General features: G+C 38.3%; 2 protein-coding genes and 1 long non-coding RNA gene across 3 annotated transcripts in view; 2 read left to right on the top strand and 1 right to left on the bottom strand.

The window, feature by feature from the left end:
- Positions 1-356: 356 nt before the first annotated feature.
- Positions 357-1,968, top strand: LOC114524134. Its single transcript, XR_003687076.1, has 3 exons — positions 357-384; positions 1,267-1,343; positions 1,727-1,968. It is a non-coding gene; the product is annotated as an uncharacterized LOC114524134 (long non-coding RNA).
- A 354-nt stretch (positions 1,969-2,322) lies between these two features.
- LOC114524159 lies at positions 2,323-5,593 on the top strand. Its single transcript, XM_028545288.1, has 3 exons — positions 2,323-3,609; positions 3,987-4,699; positions 4,755-5,593. The coding sequence occupies exons 1-3, from the start codon at positions 2,323-2,325 to the stop codon at positions 5,461-5,463; spliced, it is 2,709 nt and encodes a 902-aa protein (XP_028401089.1). The 3' UTR covers positions 5,464-5,593.
- A 72-nt stretch (positions 5,594-5,665) lies between these two features.
- The window catches only part of LOC114524132 (histone deacetylase 4-like), a 35,544-nt gene continuing 18,519 nt past the window's right edge, over positions 5,666-22,690 (bottom strand). Inside the window, exons 9-25 of the mRNA XM_028545256.1 lie at positions 21,948-22,039; positions 18,268-18,372; positions 15,599-16,684; positions 15,213-15,262; positions 14,602-14,660; positions 12,381-12,487; positions 11,854-11,907; positions 11,330-11,385; positions 10,778-10,865; positions 10,425-10,544; positions 10,166-10,223; positions 9,773-9,812; positions 9,314-9,432; positions 9,024-9,093; positions 8,728-8,791; positions 8,030-8,256; positions 5,666-7,553 (exon numbers count right to left, since the gene is read on the bottom strand). Of these exons, the coding sequence (XP_028401057.1) occupies positions 7,517-7,553; positions 8,030-8,256; positions 8,728-8,791; positions 9,024-9,093; positions 9,314-9,432; positions 9,773-9,812; positions 10,166-10,223; positions 10,425-10,544; positions 10,778-10,865; positions 11,330-11,385; positions 11,854-11,907; positions 12,381-12,487; positions 14,602-14,660; positions 15,213-15,262; positions 15,599-16,684; positions 18,268-18,372; positions 21,948-22,039 (2,432 nt within the window). The 3' untranslated portion in view covers positions 5,666-7,516. The remainder of the gene's footprint in view (positions 7,554-8,029; positions 8,257-8,727; positions 8,792-9,023; positions 9,094-9,313; positions 9,433-9,772; positions 9,813-10,165; positions 10,224-10,424; positions 10,545-10,777; positions 10,866-11,329; positions 11,386-11,853; positions 11,908-12,380; positions 12,488-14,601; positions 14,661-15,212; positions 15,263-15,598; positions 16,685-18,267; positions 18,373-21,947; positions 22,040-22,690) is intronic.

Below are 22,690 nucleotides of genomic sequence, written 5' to 3'. Positions count from 1 at the left end.
TTCGGGGACAGAGTGTGTATGAATTGGGTACTTATACGTGTCAGAAATATATATATCAAATTTCACACGTGACTGAATTTTTCTAAGAAGTACACAAAGTTTTACCAAGAAATGTTTAACCGGTTGTGGAATTGTGCACAGGGCATTAAATCGCAACAAACATGCAATACATCTAAATGCTGAGAAGAAAATACTTGCCTGACGCCAAAGATTTGCCAGAAAAAAAGCGAAACTCGAGCTGGACAAAGTATTCGTGTTTTCAAAGAGGCTGAGTCTGTGAACTGAGCTCCTAAATCTGAAAGTTCACATACTGGCAATTGGTCTTATCTCTTGGTGACTAAACTGAACACAAATGAAATAAACAAACTGGCTCTAAAAACCTAGGTAAATCTTTATGAAATCACTAAGAATTATTAGATACGTGTTCAGATATATTTTACGTAGTTATCACGAATTAAATTTGGTCTAATTTCACATTCACACCATTTCCATTGGTTTAATATCGAAAATTTACTTTACAAAGCATGTATAGGAATACCGAATACATAATAATATATACTCTGTCATTCATTGCTCGTTTATGTACATTCATGGCGAAGGGCCGGGCATTCCACTTAAATGCCACGCAGACTTGCAATACTGGAATTTTGTCTTTGTAGAAAAAAACTGAACTCGATCGCGCGATTTTAAAACATTGAAATAAAATTATCCTTGGTCGGTTCTTTCTGTTTATCCACAGCTGCATTGTCAGCCGCCAAACGTTTTGTGTTTCATTGAACATTTTAAGCCGTGATGCTTCATATAATCCCAGACATATACAGAAGGAAGCCTTAATTATATGCTAATTAGAAAAGATGGCGGATGTACATTTACCAGAATGCATTGCGGTCGGAAATCGTTTAAAAAAGCGAACTGACGTCTTTTAAAGGACAGGCATAAAACAGAAAGTCAATCATTCTTAATGCCCGCAATGCATTCTGGTAAAATATGCATGCCGCCATCTTTTTTGTTACAGTCAATTGGCATTCATTTCGGTCGGTCAAGAAGATGAAATACAGTATAGCCCCGTTTACACTACGGAAATTAACGCAAATCTGGGTAGTTTTTTAAAAGTGTAAGCACACTTAACCCAGGTTATTTTGAACCCTGCTTTGAAGGTGGGTTCGCCCTGGGTCGAACCCGGGTTAACACTAATGTAAACAACCCGGGTTCGACAGCGTTTGTTTTTTTTAACGTGATTCTGATTAAATTGATAACCTTTTGTAGGTTGGGCACTCGAATGGCTCTGCCTCCAATGGCGACATTACTTCATGTCTTAGTTGTTATAAACATGCTCCAACAAGGTAGAAAACAAAGGTCACAGACCAATCAGCAGAATTTAGTATAGTTAAATTATCCCGTCACTTATTTGGTCGTAAGTATAGTGAAAATTTCAAACACATGTCACAAGATAACAGTTAGTTAGAAAAATCAATTATCTCCTAGAGGTTGAAAAGTATGGTTAAACTTAAAATTCCCAAAAAGGACTTTTAAGAAAACTATTTTGTTCACACATATAGTGAAATATGAGATATGCTCAAATCTGTCTTAACATAGACCTTAGTTGACGGACTTAATCATTTACTAAAAATTGTTCGATCTAACTGATTGATATAATCCCAGTCTTTCACAGAAACTTTCGTAATCGCATAATGTTTAACATTCATTATTTCTTCTTTCATTTTAGCCACTTGGTCAGCAAATATATATGTTTCTAACAGAGCAACGAAAGATAAGGATTGTGGTACGAGTGAGGAAGATCCCTGTCGTACAATCAACGCTGCTTTGAAGATTGAGAAAAAAGGTTTGTCTCAGATAACCATCATATCTACCGGGAGCAAATACCAAGATTGTCCGATACAAGTAAACAAGCCTTTCGCTTTCAAAGGGCTCTACGGAAGTCCGGTCATAGACTGTGGTGGCAGGGATGCTTTCGTATTTAATTTCGATGTGGAGAAAGAACAACCATCTTCAATAAAACTTGATGTCTCGAACCTCGATTTACAAAATTCGAGAGCAGGATTCAAGTTCCTGAGTAAAACAAGTGTTGTTAACTTGCGCTTGGAGAATATAACATTCACAAACAACGAAGTCGATGTGACGTGGAGTGACTCGCCCCTTTGTTTTTTGGTTATGACAAATGTATATACATTTGGCCGTTCCGGGAATGCGATTGAAATACAAGGCTGCAACAGAACCACGCTGTCGTTGGTAAACACTAAAATCCGTGGAAAATACTTCAAAGTTTTATCGACCATAAAAAGTTCCATTTTAAAAATAAGTATGAATGGAGTCACATTTGATATGGGTAGTCGAGCAACTGATTCTTCTAAAGGAACCTCACCTCTCTCCCCGGTGGACATAGTGACAGCATTGGAAAAAACTTCGATAACCATCACATCATCGTCGTTTCTTAATCACTTTGGACAGAGAAGTGGTATGATCAATATAACGGGCTTTAAGAAATCGAAGAAAGGTTACGCTTCGCCGATAAACATATACTTTTCCAACGTATCATTTGTGAACAACAAAGCGTTGCGTGGTGTTGGTGGCGCTGCCTCGTTTAATCTTACAAATAAACTTACGAAAACGATCAAGCATAGTATCAAATTTCAAGGGTGTTCTTTCACCGGTAATGCAGCTTCGAGTGGTGGCGCTGTTTGGTTTTCAGATTGGGGGAAGAAATCTGTGCTATTTCTCGACTGCACCTTCAAAGACAACAAAGCACAAGACAAAGTTATGGAGACTGGTAGTGGAGGGGCATTATTTGCTCTAGGTGGCAAATTCGCCATCACAAAGTGCAAATTTATTGGCAATACGGCTGCAAAATCTGGAGGAACGTTATACCTTTCTAACAGAAATGTGACATCCATTCGAGTAACGGATTCAGCTTTTCAGAATGCGCGCCGTTCTTGGAGTAGCATTAAAGGCAATGTGATGTATCTTAACGATGTCCAGACCACTTTTAGGGACCGTGTGATATTCGACTTAAGTTCTGCGAATTCTGGGAAACCAATCCTTCTTTACGAAGGCAGGCCAAGCACGTTGCGCATGGACAATACGAGTAATTTTATCTGCCCACAAGGATACAATTATGACGAATTGAAATATACGCTGGCAACGAAACGAACCAAGCCAGATTACATTCCATCGTATCATGTATTTGCATTCTCATGTAAGCCGTGTTCAGATTTGTTCTACAGCACTTCGCGTGGTTCGTGGTTGGCGAACGGTACAGCAACGTGCGGGAAATGTCGTGCTTGCCCGTACGGTGCCTCGTGTAACGGGACAATCCGCGCAAGGGCAAATTTCTGGGGAGTGACGCGAAGAGATAAAATCGAGATGATCCCGTGCCCGAAAGGTTATTGCTGCGATCGAGAACCATGTGAAAGCTACGATTCCTGTCGTGGGCACAGGACTGGAAGGTTGTGTGGATATTGTTCGGAGGGATTCACGGAGGGATTGAGTTCAGCACAATGTTTTCCGAATGAGAGATGTAACGGTGCTTCGTGGATGTGGCCAATGTTCAACGTAATTGTAATTTTCGTCATTTTTTGTTATCATCAAGAGGTAAAGATAATAGCGCGCCGCACTGCTCGAAAGACAGATCACGCCTGCGGCGCTGATTTTTGTTTGATTTTGTCTAGTACTATTCGCAGCAGAAATCTTAGGCCCACTTCATACGTTGCATTTTGGTCGCGTCGAATGCAATTCAAACAATAGATGATGAGATGATAAACCTTATTTAGCTTCATCACCATCTCATTATCTATTGTTTGAACTGAATTCGACGCGACCAAAATGCAACGTATTTACTATGCCTTATAAGTGTGCGTGAGCGAATAGCAGAGCAATATATTTATCATCTATTTGATAGCTTTTCGTGGTTAAATAATTCGATGAGTATATATATTTTATTTTGTTTTCGCTTTACCTCTTATATATAGATCATAAAGAGATTGGTAAAATGGTCACTCTGGAATGTCCAAGATGATGAACATGAAGATTTCGAATCTGTCGAATACAGAAAAGGGGAATGGAACCAAAACCAAATGGATACTGAATCACCTGACAGTTTTCAATTAGACAACCTCGAAAATTTATCACACGAAAGTGCAGCCCAGCTAAACTACAAACGTCTCGAAGAAAGCACAGATTACAACAACAGTGGCGGTTATATAAAAGTTTTCTTCTACTTCTACCAGACAGTTCTTCTTATCCGTCTTTCTTCTTACGTCTCCAGCTCTTCCTTTCCAAATTCAATGCTCGAGTTTTTTACACCTTTGCTCAACTTTCAGTTTACCAACGTTTGGAAGTGCGCCAGCGAAGACTTAAGGCCGGTTAAAAAGGTTTTCGTGAAAAACAGCGTTGCCTTTTGGGTGATGGGGCTTTCGTTGTTAACATATTGCTTCTACAGGTTTGTGAAGTGTCGCACAAAAGGCTACAGCAATGATGCGTTAAGCTTTGATTCCAAGTCGCTCCCCGTACGACTGATAGGTACGGTTATGCATGTACTACTTCTTTCCTATGTTTCCCAAACACAATTCGCTGTGCAACTCTTGAATTGTGTCACTGTCGGTGATAAAAGTGTTCTTTACATTGATGGTTCGGTTCAGTGCTACCAACCGTTGCAGGCTGCTGTATGGCTGTACTTTCTGTTGTACATCGTGTTTTTTTCGTTTTCGCTGCTGGTTGGTCAGTCGTTACTCATCCAGACTAATTTCGTGGAAAGAGTTCATGCTGTCTTGTTTCTTTCCTTTCTTCTTCCTTTGTTACTGGTTTTATCGATACCTGAAACATCGCAGTGCTGATAAATTCTGGCGCAAAATTCCGGAGACGGCGGATAACCCCTTCAAAGAAAATGTAATATACATCTTAAGGTATCCTTACAGATCCCGCAAGTTTCCAAACGCCACGATGGCCGAACATTGCAGCGAAAATTGGGAAGCCTTCTCGATTTTCCGCCGTTTCGTGCTTGTCGTCACCTTTATCTTTGTGAAATCGTTTCTCCTTCGTGCCTACTTGTTCTTTATACTGTCTGTTGTCTTTCTGCTCGCCCACGTGTTCGTTCAGCCGTTCAAGAACGACATGGTGAACAAGCTTGACACTATATCGTTGGCTGTGATCGTGTTGATTTCGGGTCTCAGCATCTCAGAAGCGACGTACAACAACTCGGGACAACTTGTCCCGCACAGTATCAAGGAGGTGCAAGATCTCCAAGATTGGTTTCTGGCATTGATACCGTTTGCGTTGCTCGTTATCTTCTTATTTCCCAGACTTAAGCATCACTTTCTTCGTAGGGCAATTCGTCCTAGATATCGTGCCGTGGTCTCATCTGATGACGAGCCATTGGTAAATGCGCCCGTTAATTCAAGGAACGCAACCGAGAGACAGGCCGATGAAGTCTCGCGACTGACTGTTTGATTGAAACTGTTACAAAAGAACGTTAAAACTGTAGACCAACAGTAATACGCCAGTTCCACCGGATTTTTCTGTCGCGTTGTCGCAGCTTTTGTTATATAGGGCTATAGAGCCGTAAAACAGCTTTTGTTGTATGCGCGACAGAGCGACAACTAGACCACAACAGTCATTAATTTTATAATTTCTTTATATTTGTATTTTACATAATTATAAGCTAAAATTAAAATCTACCTAGTATTTTGTTTGAGAAAGTTAGCCGCACTAGTATTACTATTATGGCCTAAAAATAACTTCAAGTGCAACCTCTAACATTATTTACAGCTACGTCTAATAGTTACCATTGTCCATTATTGGGTTAGACTGTGCCAACCTAATTCTTGCAGGCAATAGATATATAACAATGGAAAATCCGTAGAAATGGGCTTTCGGCCCAAGCGCTTTACATGTGTACTTACTACCAATATATTTATTGAAAATTATCTGTAATTTTAACGTTGTATGAAATATATCAAACAATCAGCGATATGCACCACATTACCCCGCATATAAGAATAAAGAAGATAAATAAGACGCATGCGCCTTTCGAGATACACAGATGCCGTTTTAGCATTTATCAACAACGACTATTCAATATCGTATTTATAGAGCTAAGGGGATATATGGTATTGAAAAATATCTTTGTCCTTTTCGAAAGAACTATTTTTTTCACATTTGTATTAACTTTACCAATCTTTTCAAAATTTTTTTGAACAAAAACATTCGCTAGCCATTAGGACGAGTAAAACCGCGTGGCCTAAAAGCACGAGGGACCACTAAGTCCACTGCGAAAGACATATCTTTCATCTTATTATAAGCAGGATGACGGATAGCATAGGTTTTTGCTTGCAAATTCTTTGTTTGCAATCACGTGAACTCTTCTTATATTTCTCACAAAGTGATTAAATTCTTCTTTTTATCACAGAGGTTGTTAAAGGATGCACTGGGTAGCGATTATTATTTTTGCCCAATAAAAGTGTTTCTAAAACTTTCGGCTAATAAAATACACTAGCTATATTTGCGTAGCAACTGAAATTGCGAACAACAAATATATTAAAAGGTTGGAAAGGTAAAAAAGTGTTACTTTGAACGAGACAAAAATAACTTTTCGACATACCACTTAAATTTATTATATTATATAGTGGATTGTTTTCAGAATTTCTACAGGGTGGATTTCCACATGCAGGGAAAAAATTGGCATGTTTTCTTCTTAATTTCGACTGAGTATTTGGGTTCTTCGACTGGGCGGCTTCTGATTCTTCTAGAAAAGTGTCAGAGCGAACAGTTTCTCTGCAAATATAAATCCACCCTTGGCGAAATATAAGCACCCGCTTTTACAGGTTGACTGAAGAAAGGTAATCAAATTTTAACGGACTGTCGTACTTAATATAAATGGCGTTTAACAATTTATTATATATAATTATTACACCACAAGAACGATCGATACTTGGATCTTTTAATGGTTCTTTTCCTATTTCATAACAGGAAAAATTGGGTACTTATATAAAACAATTTCTCTATTATTTTAGAAACTATTGAAAAAACTGTGCAAAACGAAACGAGGGTACGAGCAAGTAAAAATTCAGGATGTTATGCATGACAGCAAGTTGGATTACCTTTTTTCATACACCTGAGCATATATACACGGGGTAATGATGAGCATAAACTTATATACTATGTGTGCTTGTTATTACGACGAATACTGCATTTTCGGATAGAACTGGCAACTTATAGGCATCGCCAATAAAACATTTTTCGTTGAATGATATTTCTTTAAATAATGTTGTAAACTTTTTACAGCTTTTGAAGTGCTCTATAGTCGATTTCCTTGAGCTCGTGAGGAAGATTCAGAATTCAAAATGGATATGACTGGAGGATCCTCATTGCATGGGGACATTTTAGGGGCAATCAACGTGTTTTAGAAGATGTGCCGTTGGAAAAAGCACTCCTTGCAGACCCGAGGAAGCCAGAAAGGAAACGACAACACGGACGCGATTAAGCTATCCATGCAGTTATCCTTTCACGCCTCCATTTCTTCCATTGTCACGTCAGAATTTCTAGTGGTGGAAGAACAAAAATGAAACGTTTTATGATTGTAGGGAAAGTCGAATGGCAATAACGATTGCAAGTTACGTCATCGTTGCTGCGCAATATACGTCATCACCGTCATAAAAAACGGTTAGCGAAAATGCTATTCGCAACGAATGTTTTACCATTTGCAAAAACCTTTTCGTGCGAGGCAAATATATTAATAGTGAAAACGGGTTACATAGCTGGAAGCAACATTCTTCCTCTAACTGGCTTTGCAAGTACATTGCTTCTTTCCACAACCTTAGACAACCTAGTATAGCTTGTCGCGTTGGACTAACTAACTAAACACAACATTGTCAGGGAACGGGGATATTGCATGGTTATAATCTATCTAAACAGAACCAAAATTGTACATTACATGTACAACAATATTATTAACAGATTTTGTCCATGATTGCAGTAAAAATCCTAGTTATTATTCCAAGACAACACGCATACTTACTTTACACCTCCTTCGCCGACTTGCAAAGATAGAGAAGTCAGCGCCGAAACTGTTTCTGCCTCTTCTTTTTCCCTTATTTTCGCCTCGAGTATGGAATATTGCACTTGGTTCTGCGTACGTTTTAACGACGTCCAGTACTTGCAATGTACAGCTAAAACTCTCTCTAAAGACTGGATGGCGTTTCGGTTCGGACGATTGCGTAAGTGTTCTTCTGCAAGTTGAGGTAACTGTTTCAAAAAGCCAAAAATTTATACAATTAAAGCCAGTAAGAATAGTTAACACTGCATGTAAAAGTTTTGTGACCACAGTTGAAAATTGGCTAATAATAGAACTCTTGAAGTGTCTATCACACATATAAAGAATATTATTATATGGTTGCGCGGAAATGTGGAATTATTTCGATTATTCTCTTCAACACGAGAAATAAATCCATATTTCCAAGCAACATTCGTAATATTCTGTTTATTATATGAACAAGTTATAAGCAAATGAAAATTCTTAGTACTCAAAAACAAACTATGTATTGAAGGGCACACATTAAAATAGCAAAGTTCAATGATATTTTTACACGTGTTTAAATACGCGTGTTTAAATTTTTGTCGGTGGCGTAAAACTCTATATAACACTTATGTTCATATAATAAATGGTATTTTGCTATAGAAAATGACCAGGGCTAAGGAATAAATGGGCAATTATACCTCGTCTCCGAGCAGTGCTCTCATACAAGCCTCAGCAGAGTCACACAACGTTGGTAAGGAATATCTAGAAAAATGGTATTCAAATAATCAGTGCATATGGATAACCGAGAATATTCGTAATATGGTTTACGCATCAGGTGAAAGTAACTCTGTGATGTTCATTCTAACAAGTATTTGCTTTATGAACGACTTTGGAGGTACTAAAAACTGCTGTTGTTAAATCGATTCTTTATCACGTCACATTTTCTTTCAGCCCCCCCCCCTGCCATATAGTAATGAGCAGTCCCTTGACTTACCCTCCTTCCAAGGCCAAAACAATTTGGCCATCAGCGACATCCATTAACTGCCGTGTCATATTTGCAAAACCTGTAAGTGAACATGAATTTATGAAAATATGTGTTAAATTGGTGAAAAATGGAGCAATTAACTCTTTCCAAGAAGCTTTTGAAAAAATACCAAGTACAGTGGGGGTTTCTGCATGCAACACAATTGAATCTAAAAACCACAACATTTTTCTCCCAAAATAGCATGATCCAATAACCTGTGCTCTTTGCATCCTAAATCATATGCACAAAGATTCACTCACATGCTGCTGAAACTTCGTAGCCCCCGAGTTGAGGGGAATGACCCCCAGCAGCATCAAAGCCAGCGGAAACCAGAACAATGTCGGGTGCAAATTCTCTTGCTAAAGGCATAACCACGGTCCTAGAATTTAGATAGACATATTATCCACAAGATCTTAAGATTGATCTACCATAAATATTCTATGTGTTTATGGCCACTAACACGACCTATATATGAAACAATTGTTATCGTTTCTTTGATGCATGTGTGGTAGCTATCTAATCCCAGATACATTCCCACATAACCTACACATTCGAAAGCCACACAGTATATGCTCGGTGACCTGTGACCTAGTCATGCACACACCTTAGACCAAAGTTGCGCAGGCGTGTACTTTGACCGAAATATTACCAATAACTCAGTGGATGCATCATGTACCTACATGCGTATATGTCGACGTATTTAGCGTTGGAAGACTTACCTGAACGCTGCTAGATATTCTGTGTCTCCAAACATGGGTTCTGTGAAAGATAAGGATAGTTTATATTAGAAAATGACCTGTTGGAAAAAAAGACGGAAAGAGTATTGTCGGAGGATTTGAATAAAAACAGTGGTTGGTAGAGAACAGACAACACCAGATTTAAATTAGCCTATGTTCAGGAATTTATTTATATGCTATAAAAATAACAGTGCAGGCATAAATTTCTTTTTACAGATTGCATTTGGTTAATATCCACGAACACAGACTGGGGACACGAGGTTGAACATGTGCGTGTAGATTTAGAGAAAATCGTTGGGACGAAATGTTTTCGGATTCTGTCTGGCAAAAGCTTTCGCTTCTACAGGTGCCATTATCGTGCAAAATGGTTCTTACCTAAACCACCATTCCAAGCAATGTTCACATTATAACCAACGCCAACACCAGCCCCGCACTGAATTTAGAAATGGAAAGATTGGATCAGTATTCTAGATTGATTTTTTGCCACCACTGGTCTTGAAGTCAGCCTAGATTTGGCTGGGGTTTTGTTTGTTTTTTGCCTGTTTGCATGGCTTTTCCCTTGTATCGTTTGTTGATTTAAAGAATATAATTGTTAAAAAAATTTAATGAGTTTCAACAGCTCGCACTGTTTTACCTCCTCAGGTTTCCCGGTGCCGGGGAAAAACGTTCCGTCGTCATGACGATGCATGGATATATACAGCACATGCGGGTCATCATAAAACATTTGTTGTGTGCCGTTGCCATGGTGAATGTCCTACGAAAACAAATCTCTATCAACTACTGCGAAACTTCCTTCTAATCAAACAGCGTGCAGTCCTTTCCCAAAATATACAGTCACTATTTCTAAATCAATATTGCATGTCTGCTTCCCATCTATAACACAATATTTAGGACACATAACATGCACCAAGCTATAAAAACCACGATCCCTGAGGGATGAACTTTAAGCTATGTGGGACACATTAACTGAAATCACTTGCGACATACCCAGTCAATGACGAGGACCTTTTCCACTGACATTCGTAACCTAAGTAATCTTGCTGCTATAGCAACTGAGTTAAAGTAACAGAAGCCCCTGTGGAGAGAAAAAAAACCCCATCAGATGATCGACAAAAATATAAATATATATATATATATATATATATATATATATATATATATATATATATATATATATATATATATATATATATATATATATATATTCCTTTTATAAATATGAATTTAAATCTAGCTCTATCGCCATTCAAGCAACTACCCACATCGTACATTTTCGTCTTTTATTGTCGTAATTTAACGTTTATAAGTCATAAATGGCCATACACCACCATAATTTTTTTCTTTCACCTTGACGGACAATCTACGTCATTTGACCACTGAAGACAAAGTGGGCAGCAAAACATGGCCCACTTCGTTACACGCATTCAGGCTCATAATATCGGACTGAGTATCAAATAATATCTTTTTAGAACTAACATGCATGACTAAGGTTACGAAACAGCAGGCAATCTCAAAAGCGAAAAAGAGTAAGACTCTTACATGGCTTGATGGGCTTCAGCATGATGTCCAGGTGGACGAACGACTGCAAAACCATTCTAAAAATACATGTATGCATAATGTTGTTATAGGGCTAATATAATGTATCTTCATCTGAGAACTTTACTTTATGCGACAAAGTGGCCAGACAGTTTATAATGGATAGAATCCATTTAGAATAGCGCCGAAGAAAGGCCGTAATGACATTTAAATCATAAATATATATTTTCATTCTTCGGTCGTTCGCTGCTTTTTATGGGTGAGAGAAAAATTTGATACAAGTTTTTTAAACAATGCATGCCTTTAAAGCAAGCACAAATTCCATAAAGAGAATAATCACTTCTGTTGCTATGGCATGATATTAGTTTTTTTTAGCTTTAAACTATTTTAACACGAAATCTTGATTATCTTAATTATCAGTTTTTCTCTTACTAAAGAACTAGGGAGCTCTCTCAACCACATAAGTCTCCCAACCAGAATTTGGATTTCATGACGTCGCATCGACATTTTGGAGATATAAAACTAACCTTTAAATCACCCGATGCAATTTTATATGCAAGTTCAGTTACACAACCGACAGCCTGTAAGATAAATGCTATTAGCAATTTAAACCGGATTATGACAACTCCCTAACCATTTGCAACTTTATAAATCGACCAAATGTTCTTGGTGCATGGACATCGATTGGAGCAACCGTCCTTTATTGCGATCTCATCAAGTTGCGTAGCTAATAGAAGTTGTATAGGTTGTCATTCGTCAGGGCCGCCGATAGGGGGGAGGGCAGGGGGTCATTTTGCCTCGGGCCCCAAACCTGAAGGGGCCCCCGACTTAAGAAAGAACCTAAAATTAAAGCACCTTAAAAAATGTTGGGCTCGGTATATTATTCGCACACTAGTCGAAGGTACGAGTGACAGTCATTGTTATTTCAACTTCTAAGATTTTTTGACATTGTTTGTAAAAAAGTTTGTTTGTAAAACTTTTGCACAACGCTTTGTGCCTCGCAGATATTTAAAACCATGACGTCATAGTGCCCCAGAAAAAAACATAAACTCACCATTCTGGCGGCATTTGCACTGTGTGCTTCGTTCCATATCGTATCGGCATCGACCCCCAAGCCAGTGCAAGCAAGCGTTGTGAAACATTTTAACGTCGTCATGTCTCCTACAAAATTTTATAAAAACAGAAATAAGAATAGATTTTTGTGGCTTTATATAAATCACAAGATTTTTGTAAGATATGCTATACGCGCTCACAAGCTTAGTTCTTGCTTAATGTTAACTATATTTTATTCCATCATGTTTATATGGCCATGTGTTATGATATTCGCACAGTCAAAAGCAGAATGGCTTAACAACGTACTAAAATTCTGCACATCTAATTTGAAGTCCCAACACAGTTAACAGCCTGTAGGATCTAAAGGACACTTTATCCTATTTCTTTCAGTATTATTTCAGTATATTTCTTCACATCGTTTCGTTAAATGTGATTGTCGGAGCCCTGAATGGACCTTTTCTCTTTGTGGGACTCTATCTTCGACTCCCTTCAAATCAGATTTTATGCCTTGCAATGATGCTTCCTTGAGTTTTCCATACATCTGGAAACAGCCGACTCGTTAAAGGGCCCATTGCTAGACACACTGAGTAGCAAAGCGTTTATAGGAAAGAGCTTGCTTATTTTCCTGAATGTCAGCGACGAAGGGCTTCCCATGCTTTTTTGGGGGACTGTTAAGCTTGTATACCACACAGTCATATTATAAAATGGAGTAAAATATCACCGCACCAATGCATGCTGGGCTATTCATTTCTTGCCTCTGGCATATTTTTTAATACGGCAAAGCTTTAATACGGTTAGTATGATGTCAGCTTCGGCCTTTTTTGACAGATTATCAGTTGGTCCACGAGAATTTAACAAAGCCGATTGACGTGTTTCTTTGGATACCCCTTTCAATACTTTTAATAAGTCTTAATATGAATATTTGCGATTGAAGAACCAGAGAGGATTCGTGATTTTAAGATACATATCAATGCCCAGTATAAGGCGAGTAAATAAAGAGAAGTAACAAAATTACATTTAAAACATTTAATAGAAAAGCGAACATCTTTAGACAAATTGACATATATGAATAAATTACAACTATTTAGGAGATATTATAATATAATAAGTAGAGCTTGGATCAATTGGATGGAAAAACAGAGTCTCCTCGAAAATTAATTAAGAGAGGGTTTGAATATAGCAATGATAAGGTTTTCTCGAGTAAGACATTTGCCTGTAGAAGAGCAAGAAGAAAGAACAAAATCCTAAACATGCATACTGCATCGTTGGGGAACTTCTTTCCAGGCGAACTTCCTATCCGAGAGAGCCTTCTCGTTGCTAAACTTAAATCCTCTTTTAAAATACAAGATAGCTCCACGCTCCACTTGTAATATAATATCTTGTATGTAAATGCTTTAATTTATTCACGTATCTATGTTTGTCAATGGCACTGAAGATGTCTTAATTTGGTTAAAGACAAAACGTTAAACTCTCTACTGTTTTATATGTAATTTTGTTATGGCACATTTACGCACATTATGCTGGACATTGACGTTTATTTGAAGATTAAGATTAAGAAGTGAAAAAATGCTGGCAGAATGGTTCAATTGTACCTGGTATGAAAATATAAGCCTCGTCGTGTGATGTAAAATTTTGGGTGGGGAAGTAAAATCAATCATCTCACTAATGGCCGTAAAAAGGCACCCACTTTAGTAATGACGTCTTGCGAATTATGCACAATTAAATAGTTTTCCGGCTAAGGAGTTCTTAAAATAATTGAAGACCAGCGTCCTTTATCGAGTAACCATTTTGCTTGTTTTTTTTTCTTGTAAAACATTGAACTTTCGTTTTCCAATTAACAATGCAGTGATCAGAACTGCTAAGAGGGTCAAGAACCACTTATTCCCCATAGAATCGGTTAGATTACCAAGGACTATAAAAGTTGTTGCGCCTTTTGAAGATTTTTTCTCCCTGCGTGATTGATGGTGGGTACGTGAATTTCTTTTTCTGAAAACTATTAGTAAACGGACACGACCCCCTTCCCCCTACCAGCCCTAATATTTTATTGTTACAAGTCTCACATAGCAGTTGAAGGAATAATGGTGAAACGTAAGGCATTTTGGCCCTTTCAAATCACGACAGATACCTTAAACGGATTTACATCACTGCTTACATTTTAGTTCACCCAATTAATGGTTCACAACCATGTTAGGTAAAGGACATTATACACAATTTAAACATACCATTTTCTCCTCGTGATCTCAATTGTGTGCTTCCACCGTAGAGCATTGTATGTTGTTCACTGCAATGAAAGAAAATTATGGAATTGGGTCTTGCCACAGAGAAACTGCTGTTATATAAAACTAAAGAGGTTCCAAATAGAGTATGTGACTTTTTAACAAATTACCAAACTACTGGCAATGGCATTTACAAAAAAAGAGAGCCATGTTAATGAATTTCTTTCGGTTATATTTCGATGGCGAAGATATTAGAATGCAAACGTGACAACAAAAGAGAATTCATAGATTTGAGGTGCGACTTCCAAGAGGGGAGGAAAAGGGGAGATGATGTGCATGATCCATATAACTGGTATCCGATTTGTATGGGCAAAGGAAATTGAAGTAAAGATCAATCACTGAGTTCAATTTGTTTTTTGTCTAATGCGACACGGTAATATCTGCACATTGGAAAATTAACTTCAAACTGTTTTTGAACTCGAACTTATCGTAACATTTTTTAATCATCCTTTTTCCTAAAGAATGTTTTTGCTACGCTTTGGTACACGAGTTTATTATTAATATCACACATAACATGACTGGGGGGAGTTTTTCACTTCTTGTACATTTTAGCTCACCTGTGAACAGTAAGAATTTCTGCTAATGTTGCTTTTCTCGACCTGACACGCTGTAAACGAAAACGTGAAAGAATGTTCAAAAATGTTCACTCTTCAAGCATAGGCAGAAAGACTTAAAACATACTAGCAAATTACACTTTGGGACGGCTACTTCATTGTGCAATTAAACACAGTGTATTGAATTACTACTTTTCATTGAACAATATAATATACAAAACAACATAGCCTACACTATTTGCAGTTAAATTGTAGGTAACTTAAAAATTCTTAATTTTGATTGCATGTTTAACATTCGCACCGAACAACCGCGGAAACAGTTACTGCATTTTTATACCACTGGCCCGGGGATATGAACAAACGATGAACTATGGGTGCTGTACAAGTACCTCGCAACGGGACACGACTCCAGTCTCTTGTAACCTCGCCCATATGCTCTGCAGTCTGCCTGGATGCTCTGGATGTGAACTGACATCACCACACGTGCACTGGTGTTTCAACATTAGCGTATCGTACACAAGACCCGTTGTCGCCGGTTGCCCAGCAATACGACTAACAACGATCGGTGACGAATGCGCGCGCGATAGCGGCCGATGTGCTGGAGTGTTCGAATCGTGCGCAGGTGCGGCAGGGGTGGCACTAAGTCCGTGCACGTGTTCTGGAATCATATGTTGTTGCATTAACTTGTGTTGGCGTTTTAATTGTTCCATAACTGCATTTGCCTCTTGATCTTCACTCAACGCCCTTTGTTGCTGCAAAAAGGCTAAGTGCTCGTTCAGTTCCTTGTTCTGTTGGGCTTCCAAACGCTCCTTTAGCATCTTAGAATCCTTTTCAGCCTGCAATTTCGACTGATGCTGCTGCAACAAGAGTTGTTCGAACTTCTGCTGGCCTAGCTGCTGACGCAAGAGTTCGTTATGCAGCGCCTGTTGCTGTTGCTGTTGCAGGCGCAACAGTTGTGTGTGATGATGTTGCTGTAAAAGTATCTGCGTTTGTTTTTGGAATTGTTGCTGCGCGTGCAGGTTGTTGGGTAACGACTGTGTTTGACGCAGTGGTCTATGTCGTTTCACCGTGGTGCTGCTGGGCGGAGAAAGTTTCGGGCTCCGACGCAGCGGATTTGGTTGCCCGCTAACGTTCGCACCGCCGTTTGTCGCCATAGCGCCTGCAGCTGAAAGGCCAGCCGCTTGTGCGTGTTGTAACTGCGCCTGCGTGAGAGCAAACGCCTTGAGCTGAGCATGGCGAAGGGCTGCCGCATTCACTCCATCCTCGGCCTCCTCGTCTATACCTTCCGATAGTACCTGGCTTAGCATTTGATTCTGTAGTCGATTGTGGAACTGTCTTTGTTCCTGGTTCTGTGGTAACATGCCAGCCACGAGCGCGGAGTTCAGCAACAGCTGATTCAACTGAGCTTGGTCAACGTTGGCCGGTACACTCTGCAGGTTTGGAAGACTGCCAGCGCCAAAAGAAATAGGATTGCCCTAATTCAAAAGAAGAAAAAATATAAATTATAATCCATGCTATTATTTGGTAATGAGTAGCATACTGGAGCCCCTCACTCATGTCAGAGGTCTATCACCCCTCATAAAAAATAAGCTCGTGCATCTCGACTCTAAAAAAACCCTGTAATAGTTCTCTGAGAAATCTTCTCAAGGATCGCCAATTGCTGGTGATGAGAAAATCCCTATGAAATCCATAGAAGTTATGTGGAGTGGATATATAGTTGACACTTGCAAAATGTAAATCGAGAAATGTAAAAAGAATGAATAATTAGACAGGCGGGGTTCAAGTTCAAACTAATAGAAATATTTATTCCGGGCTATAATACGACGAATCAGACCTTTTCATTTAATAGATAGTAATGCGTAATATAGTCAGGGATAATGTTAAGTTGTGGGTGAAAAACGTTCGAAGAGGTCACCTCAAGGAATTAAACTTAGTCCTCTTCTTGCTACAAAACGTAAAATGGAATTAAACTCCCTAAATGTAAAGCGTCCGTGACCTGTTTGAAGTGTATTTTAACTTTTAGTTTCCCTCTATACGTTACTTGAAGAATTATGGAATGAGCATCGACATGAATCGTTGAACTGCTCCTAAAAGATCGTAGGGTTGTTTAAGGGGGGCTTGGGTACATTAGTTTCAAATTTGCGATGTATTCTTCTGTATTTAATAAAGATCACTCTTGAAATGATAACGGTGTAAACACGACGTAAATATAAAAAATATGCAGTTGTAATAACAGAGCTTTGACGACGTCTGAACAATCACAGGTCTTTAATTATTCGTTTATTTCCAATGACGCATCGCACGCAAGTCCATATTACCTTTCGTTGTTAATGAGATTTCCGATTATCTGGGAAACGTGGAAAAGAAATGAACCCCCAAAATATGTAAAAAGATGTTCGTGACCTCTCTAAAGTATACGTCTTAACTTGCAGTACCCCCTCCGTGCGTTGTTGGAAGGATATATCAGCATTTAAACTATTTGGTTTAACATTATCTATCGATGTATTCAAGGAAAGTTCAATCGGTGCAACCGTGCATGATTGTTTACCTTGTAATCAAATTATTTCTTCAAACCTTTAACAAAGAAGCTTAGCTATAAAAGCAATGCATTTCTCGAGCAATCAGATGTGCAACAACGTCTGGCAGAAAAATTGGCTGCCTTTCTTTCTTTAGATATATATAGTAGCAATTTGCATTGCGGCTTTCGTATTCCATTTATTTTCTTTCCAAAAGGTAAACGGAGGAGGCAACTATTTTTATAAGTCACAGGAATTCCGACATGGCTTGAACATCAACTCTTATATTTTTTACACGTATTCATTCTTCTCTATGAAATTTTCCGACAAAGTACATGCAATATTTGACTGCGTAAAAAACAAGACGGAATAAAATAGTTCTCTGCGAAGTGATTTCGCGTATAATGACATATACACTGTGCCAGGAATGTCATTGCGAGCCTGCCTCGTGCATGCATAATGAAGTACGGTCTTGGATGAAAAAACGATTATTACAAAGACAGGATTTAAAGCTAACTAAGAAGGTTTAACAAACTACTCACATATGGAATTCCTACAGGCGTAACCTTCCCATAACGAATGTTTGGTAATGATTCAGACGGCGTGAGAACGCGTGTCTCGTGGGGCGTCGGAGGAGTTGTACGATCCTGGAAAGACAACATATACATTAAGAAATTAAAAATTACATTCAATATGGTTAATCACGCAAAAGATATAAACGATCTGCTTGTATCGAAAAATGATTTTGCACAATAAGTGAACCTCGAAAAATAATACTCGTTCACACATCAATAAGATACTCGCTAAACGATGCTGATACCAACGGTACTGAATGCCGTGCAATAGCAGTTTCTTTGAATGAACGCTTTTCCACAAGATTTCTTGTTATTGTCTCTGCAATTTTGTTTATTTGTACTGTATTACGCTATTTATAACATCTTCCCCCCATATTAGTGTTTGCGTGGGCGCCGAGATTTACGTGGTGGATGGAAAGCACCGTATATACAATCAAACTGATTGCATGCTTGATAAGATAGCGTGGCCATATGTTCCATTTGAAACTAGAAAGTTCACGGCTATATAGATTAAAAACAGTTATTTATAGTCAAAAATGTTATGTATTATGTCAGAAGGTGACGTGTAATGTACACGCCACGGAAGACTTAACTCCTGAAATGGAGTTATTTGCATCTTCACGAAATGGATTACTTTACGTTCTATGAGTTATTCTTGGAGTTAGATCACAGCGACCTTTTGTCAACGCACTTGACAAGTAGTTCTCCTGATCTTTGCTATCGTGCTCAGATATTCAGTCAGGCTTGAAAAATACAGGGGTGGTTTGTATTCCCAACATAATAATGGCCTGATTCAATTTTTTTGTTTCTTGCATGCACGTATAGCAATGCAAAACCGAACCAAACAAGGTGACATAACATGTTTTAACTCCGGGGCCACGAAAAGGAATGAATATAGAATGTATCATTTCGATTACACTGTGCGATTTGTCGTATGCGATTCCCAAAGTGGGCGAATAAACACGCGCAGAAACGGCATATTTCAAATTTCGCTATCAGCGTAAAATGTGGCAACTGCAAAAATATTGCATGGATATTCGGTTTCAACAGGTACTCGAATGGCATGCAACAAAACATAACAACAATGAAAGCAAAAGTCGTGTCTGGTGCCCGAAAAATATTGTGAAACGATTTCCTCCTGCAAGCTTAATTTCTATATGAAAATTGTAGGTTTCATTCAGATAGTATTAAACATTTGCAACCTTAATTCTGCCCTTCCATATTTCGCTAAATATGTTAATTATCTTTGAACATCATCAGGTTCTACCTTGTACGTGTTAAGAGTCAGGTATGCATGTGAGAGCTATACTCGGATCAAAGTGAAGAGCTTGGTTTAAACTTCGACTTCGTTAAAAGCCAAAAAAAAAAATTACAACTCTCGTTTCTGAACCACAAGTGGCAGTGCATGAGTGCCATAATTATGTGAATGACATGCGCAGAACGTATACGGTCGCCATTTATGGTTCCCGTTGACTTGCGAATATGAAGCTGTCACCTGTCTCTCATCGGAGCTATATTAGATCTACTTGTTGTGTGTACATGTGTTAGTTGTGTGTCAAAGTCTTAGGCTTGCGTATCGACTTTCGTATAGCACATATAGTTAAGGTCAAATCGCAATTACCGTGCGAGTGTGCACGAAAAAGCGCAGTAGAAGCCACTATCCACTAGCGAGCCTAGGATGCACCAAATCTACGACGCGGACGTGACATGAAAACAGCCACTAGTGTTAGGAACCCATTGCAGTTTTAATTCGTTTTATATACGCGGCTCTGGATTTGTTTACCAAAAGAAATCTATAATTTTTATCACTGTTGAGAAATAATGGAAATATATATATATAACCACAGAATCACTTCACATCCGTATCGTAGATTTGGTCCATCTTAAGGTCCCAAACGAATTCGGCAGAATGAGCGACTGGCAAGCGAGGATGATTTGCAACGTCTCTATTTGATAGCACTTTTCAACTTTTCACTTTTGATAGCAAATTTAAAGTTTGAAAGATTTAAAGTTTGAGAAATAACAAAAACGTGGGCGCTAAGTGAACACGCCTGTATGTACTTACGCAGAGTTCCTAGAAAACACGATTCGCAGACGAAAGTTTAATGCGACAGATTAATTAGATACAGGTCCATTTATGGAAATACTTGTTCTTTCCCCATTGCCGAAAAAACATTTCCCATTTTTGGTAACAGGTGTCTATTGTATTTTCCCCTAGTCAACGAACAATATTAGGTTTAAAGTAGCCAGTCGTTCAGGCCACGGAATAATATGTGGACGACCCAAACCATCGATTTCCATTCGGTTATTAACTGGGCAAAAACACAGTAAACAAGATGGCATGCACATTTGGTATGAACGCCGATAAAAACAATGATAATGGGTTATATTGCACTTGCATCTTGTCGCCAAACCATGCATGCACTCTATACATAACAACTGGATATCATTTTAGATATACATATAAAATTTTGGGCGGGAAACGGCTTTCCCGATGAAGAAAGTGTTATTTTATTGGCAAATACCATACGCTTGTCGTTCAAGAAAACATGGTTTTGGAACCCACGCGAATGTTAACATTTCTCCTTAATTAATAGACGTGTGCGTGCCGAAACAACGATTCGATCAAAAATGATAATAAAAATAATATATGCATGTGATGTTCATTAGTTGGAAGTGTTATTTTTGGACAGCGTAATGTAATAAAATGTGTACATTATGGATGTAAACATATTGATAAAATTGCAAATTGTGAATATGAATCACAACAAGCAAACTACAGCAAAGTACATTACGAGAACATATGGCTGTGGGTACTTAACTTATGCATGACAGACCATTAATCCTACATTTCCACCTGCCATGCTTAAGACTATGGGGTTGAAAATCCCTGCACAAAAAACGTATCGTTACTTGCACAATGCATGACGGCACGATGTATTGAATATAATACGATAAATGAGTCTAAACGTTTTCCGTGAATTTTTTATACATTTTCACGAGAAAGTGTATACATCCTAGACAGATACACAACCTTTACACTAGAGCATAATTCCACATATTGCCCTGTGTAATATATAAATATGCTGTTTTGCACTGAGGTACATAACATAAATATATATATATATATATATATATATATATATATATATATATATATATATATATATATATATATTTATATAAATATATATATTTATATTATGTACCTCAGTGCAAAACAGCATATTTATATATATATATATATATATATATATATATATATATATATATATATATATATATAAAAACTATAAAATATAAACATGAAGCACCCGCGCTCATATATAGTAAACACGACTACATGCATTTCCTTTTAAATTGCTTGTGAAACTCCATTTTTATGGATTTATGGGGAAGACAACGAAATAATGGTTGTAAAGGATTGGTTCTGAAATGCTGAAAACATTTCGTGCAAGGAAACGTTTACTGGAATACCTCGTGTAGGCTTTAGCGCACGAGGCAAAATGTCATGAATATAACATATATGCGTGCGGTCACAAGGGCCGCAAACACTACAAGTAAATGCTGGAAATGAAAACATCAACGTGTTAATTACTGCGGTTAATTTATTTACATTTGTACGAATAATATTTAGGCAAGCTTACCTCTCTGCCTGGGGAGTCCCCACCACGGGTGAACTGTATGGGTGAGCTGGGTGACGAGCTTTCGGAGGAGTCCATATTGTTGTTGTTCTCGGCTGAAAACGAAGAAAACACGAGGCCTAAGCACAGATACTTAGATACTGCGACATTATATATATATACACGTATATATATCTATAATGATTCACTAAGCCGCTGTGATGTGAATTAATCCGTATTGATCTATAGACAGCGACTGCTGCGAGCAGACGTGCTTGCTGGGCGTACAGTACGTACACATCAAACTAAACATGAAACCCTCTACAGTGGCGCGGACATAATGACATACATACATATACACACACACAAGTATATTCTATAACACAACCAGGTGGTTTTTCGCGAGGCTTTATTCCATACACAATTATCAGGAGATATGCAAATGAACAGGGCTAAACATAGCCGGGTAAACACGAAGCGAACATCACACAAGAAACGAGGCAATTAGTTTTGGCAAATCAGAACTCGAAAGCTTATCACAAGCGGTTAACCGCGCGTAAAAGCCAGCCACGTGAACATTACTACACCAGAAAGGCCCGTCGAGGTTAGATTCTCTTCACACAATCCTCACACCGCGTAACATTGCAGATATTTAGGATAAATTCGTATATGAGGGTTGTGTATTACGTCAAAACGTATAGTTTACAGGCCAGTGGTATTTTATACGTCAAAGTCTCTGTCCACAAATAAAACCACGATACAACTTC

This window comes from Dendronephthya gigantea, unplaced genomic scaffold, assembly GCF_004324835.1.
Source record: "Dendronephthya gigantea isolate DGI-Jeju-01 unplaced genomic scaffold, DenGig_1.0 000030F, whole genome shotgun sequence".
NCBI classification, from domain to species: Eukaryota; Metazoa; Cnidaria; class Anthozoa; order Malacalcyonacea; family Nephtheidae; genus Dendronephthya; species Dendronephthya gigantea.
The sequence above is the reverse complement of the archived record's forward strand: the minus strand, read 5'-3'. Positions and strand labels throughout refer to the sequence as shown.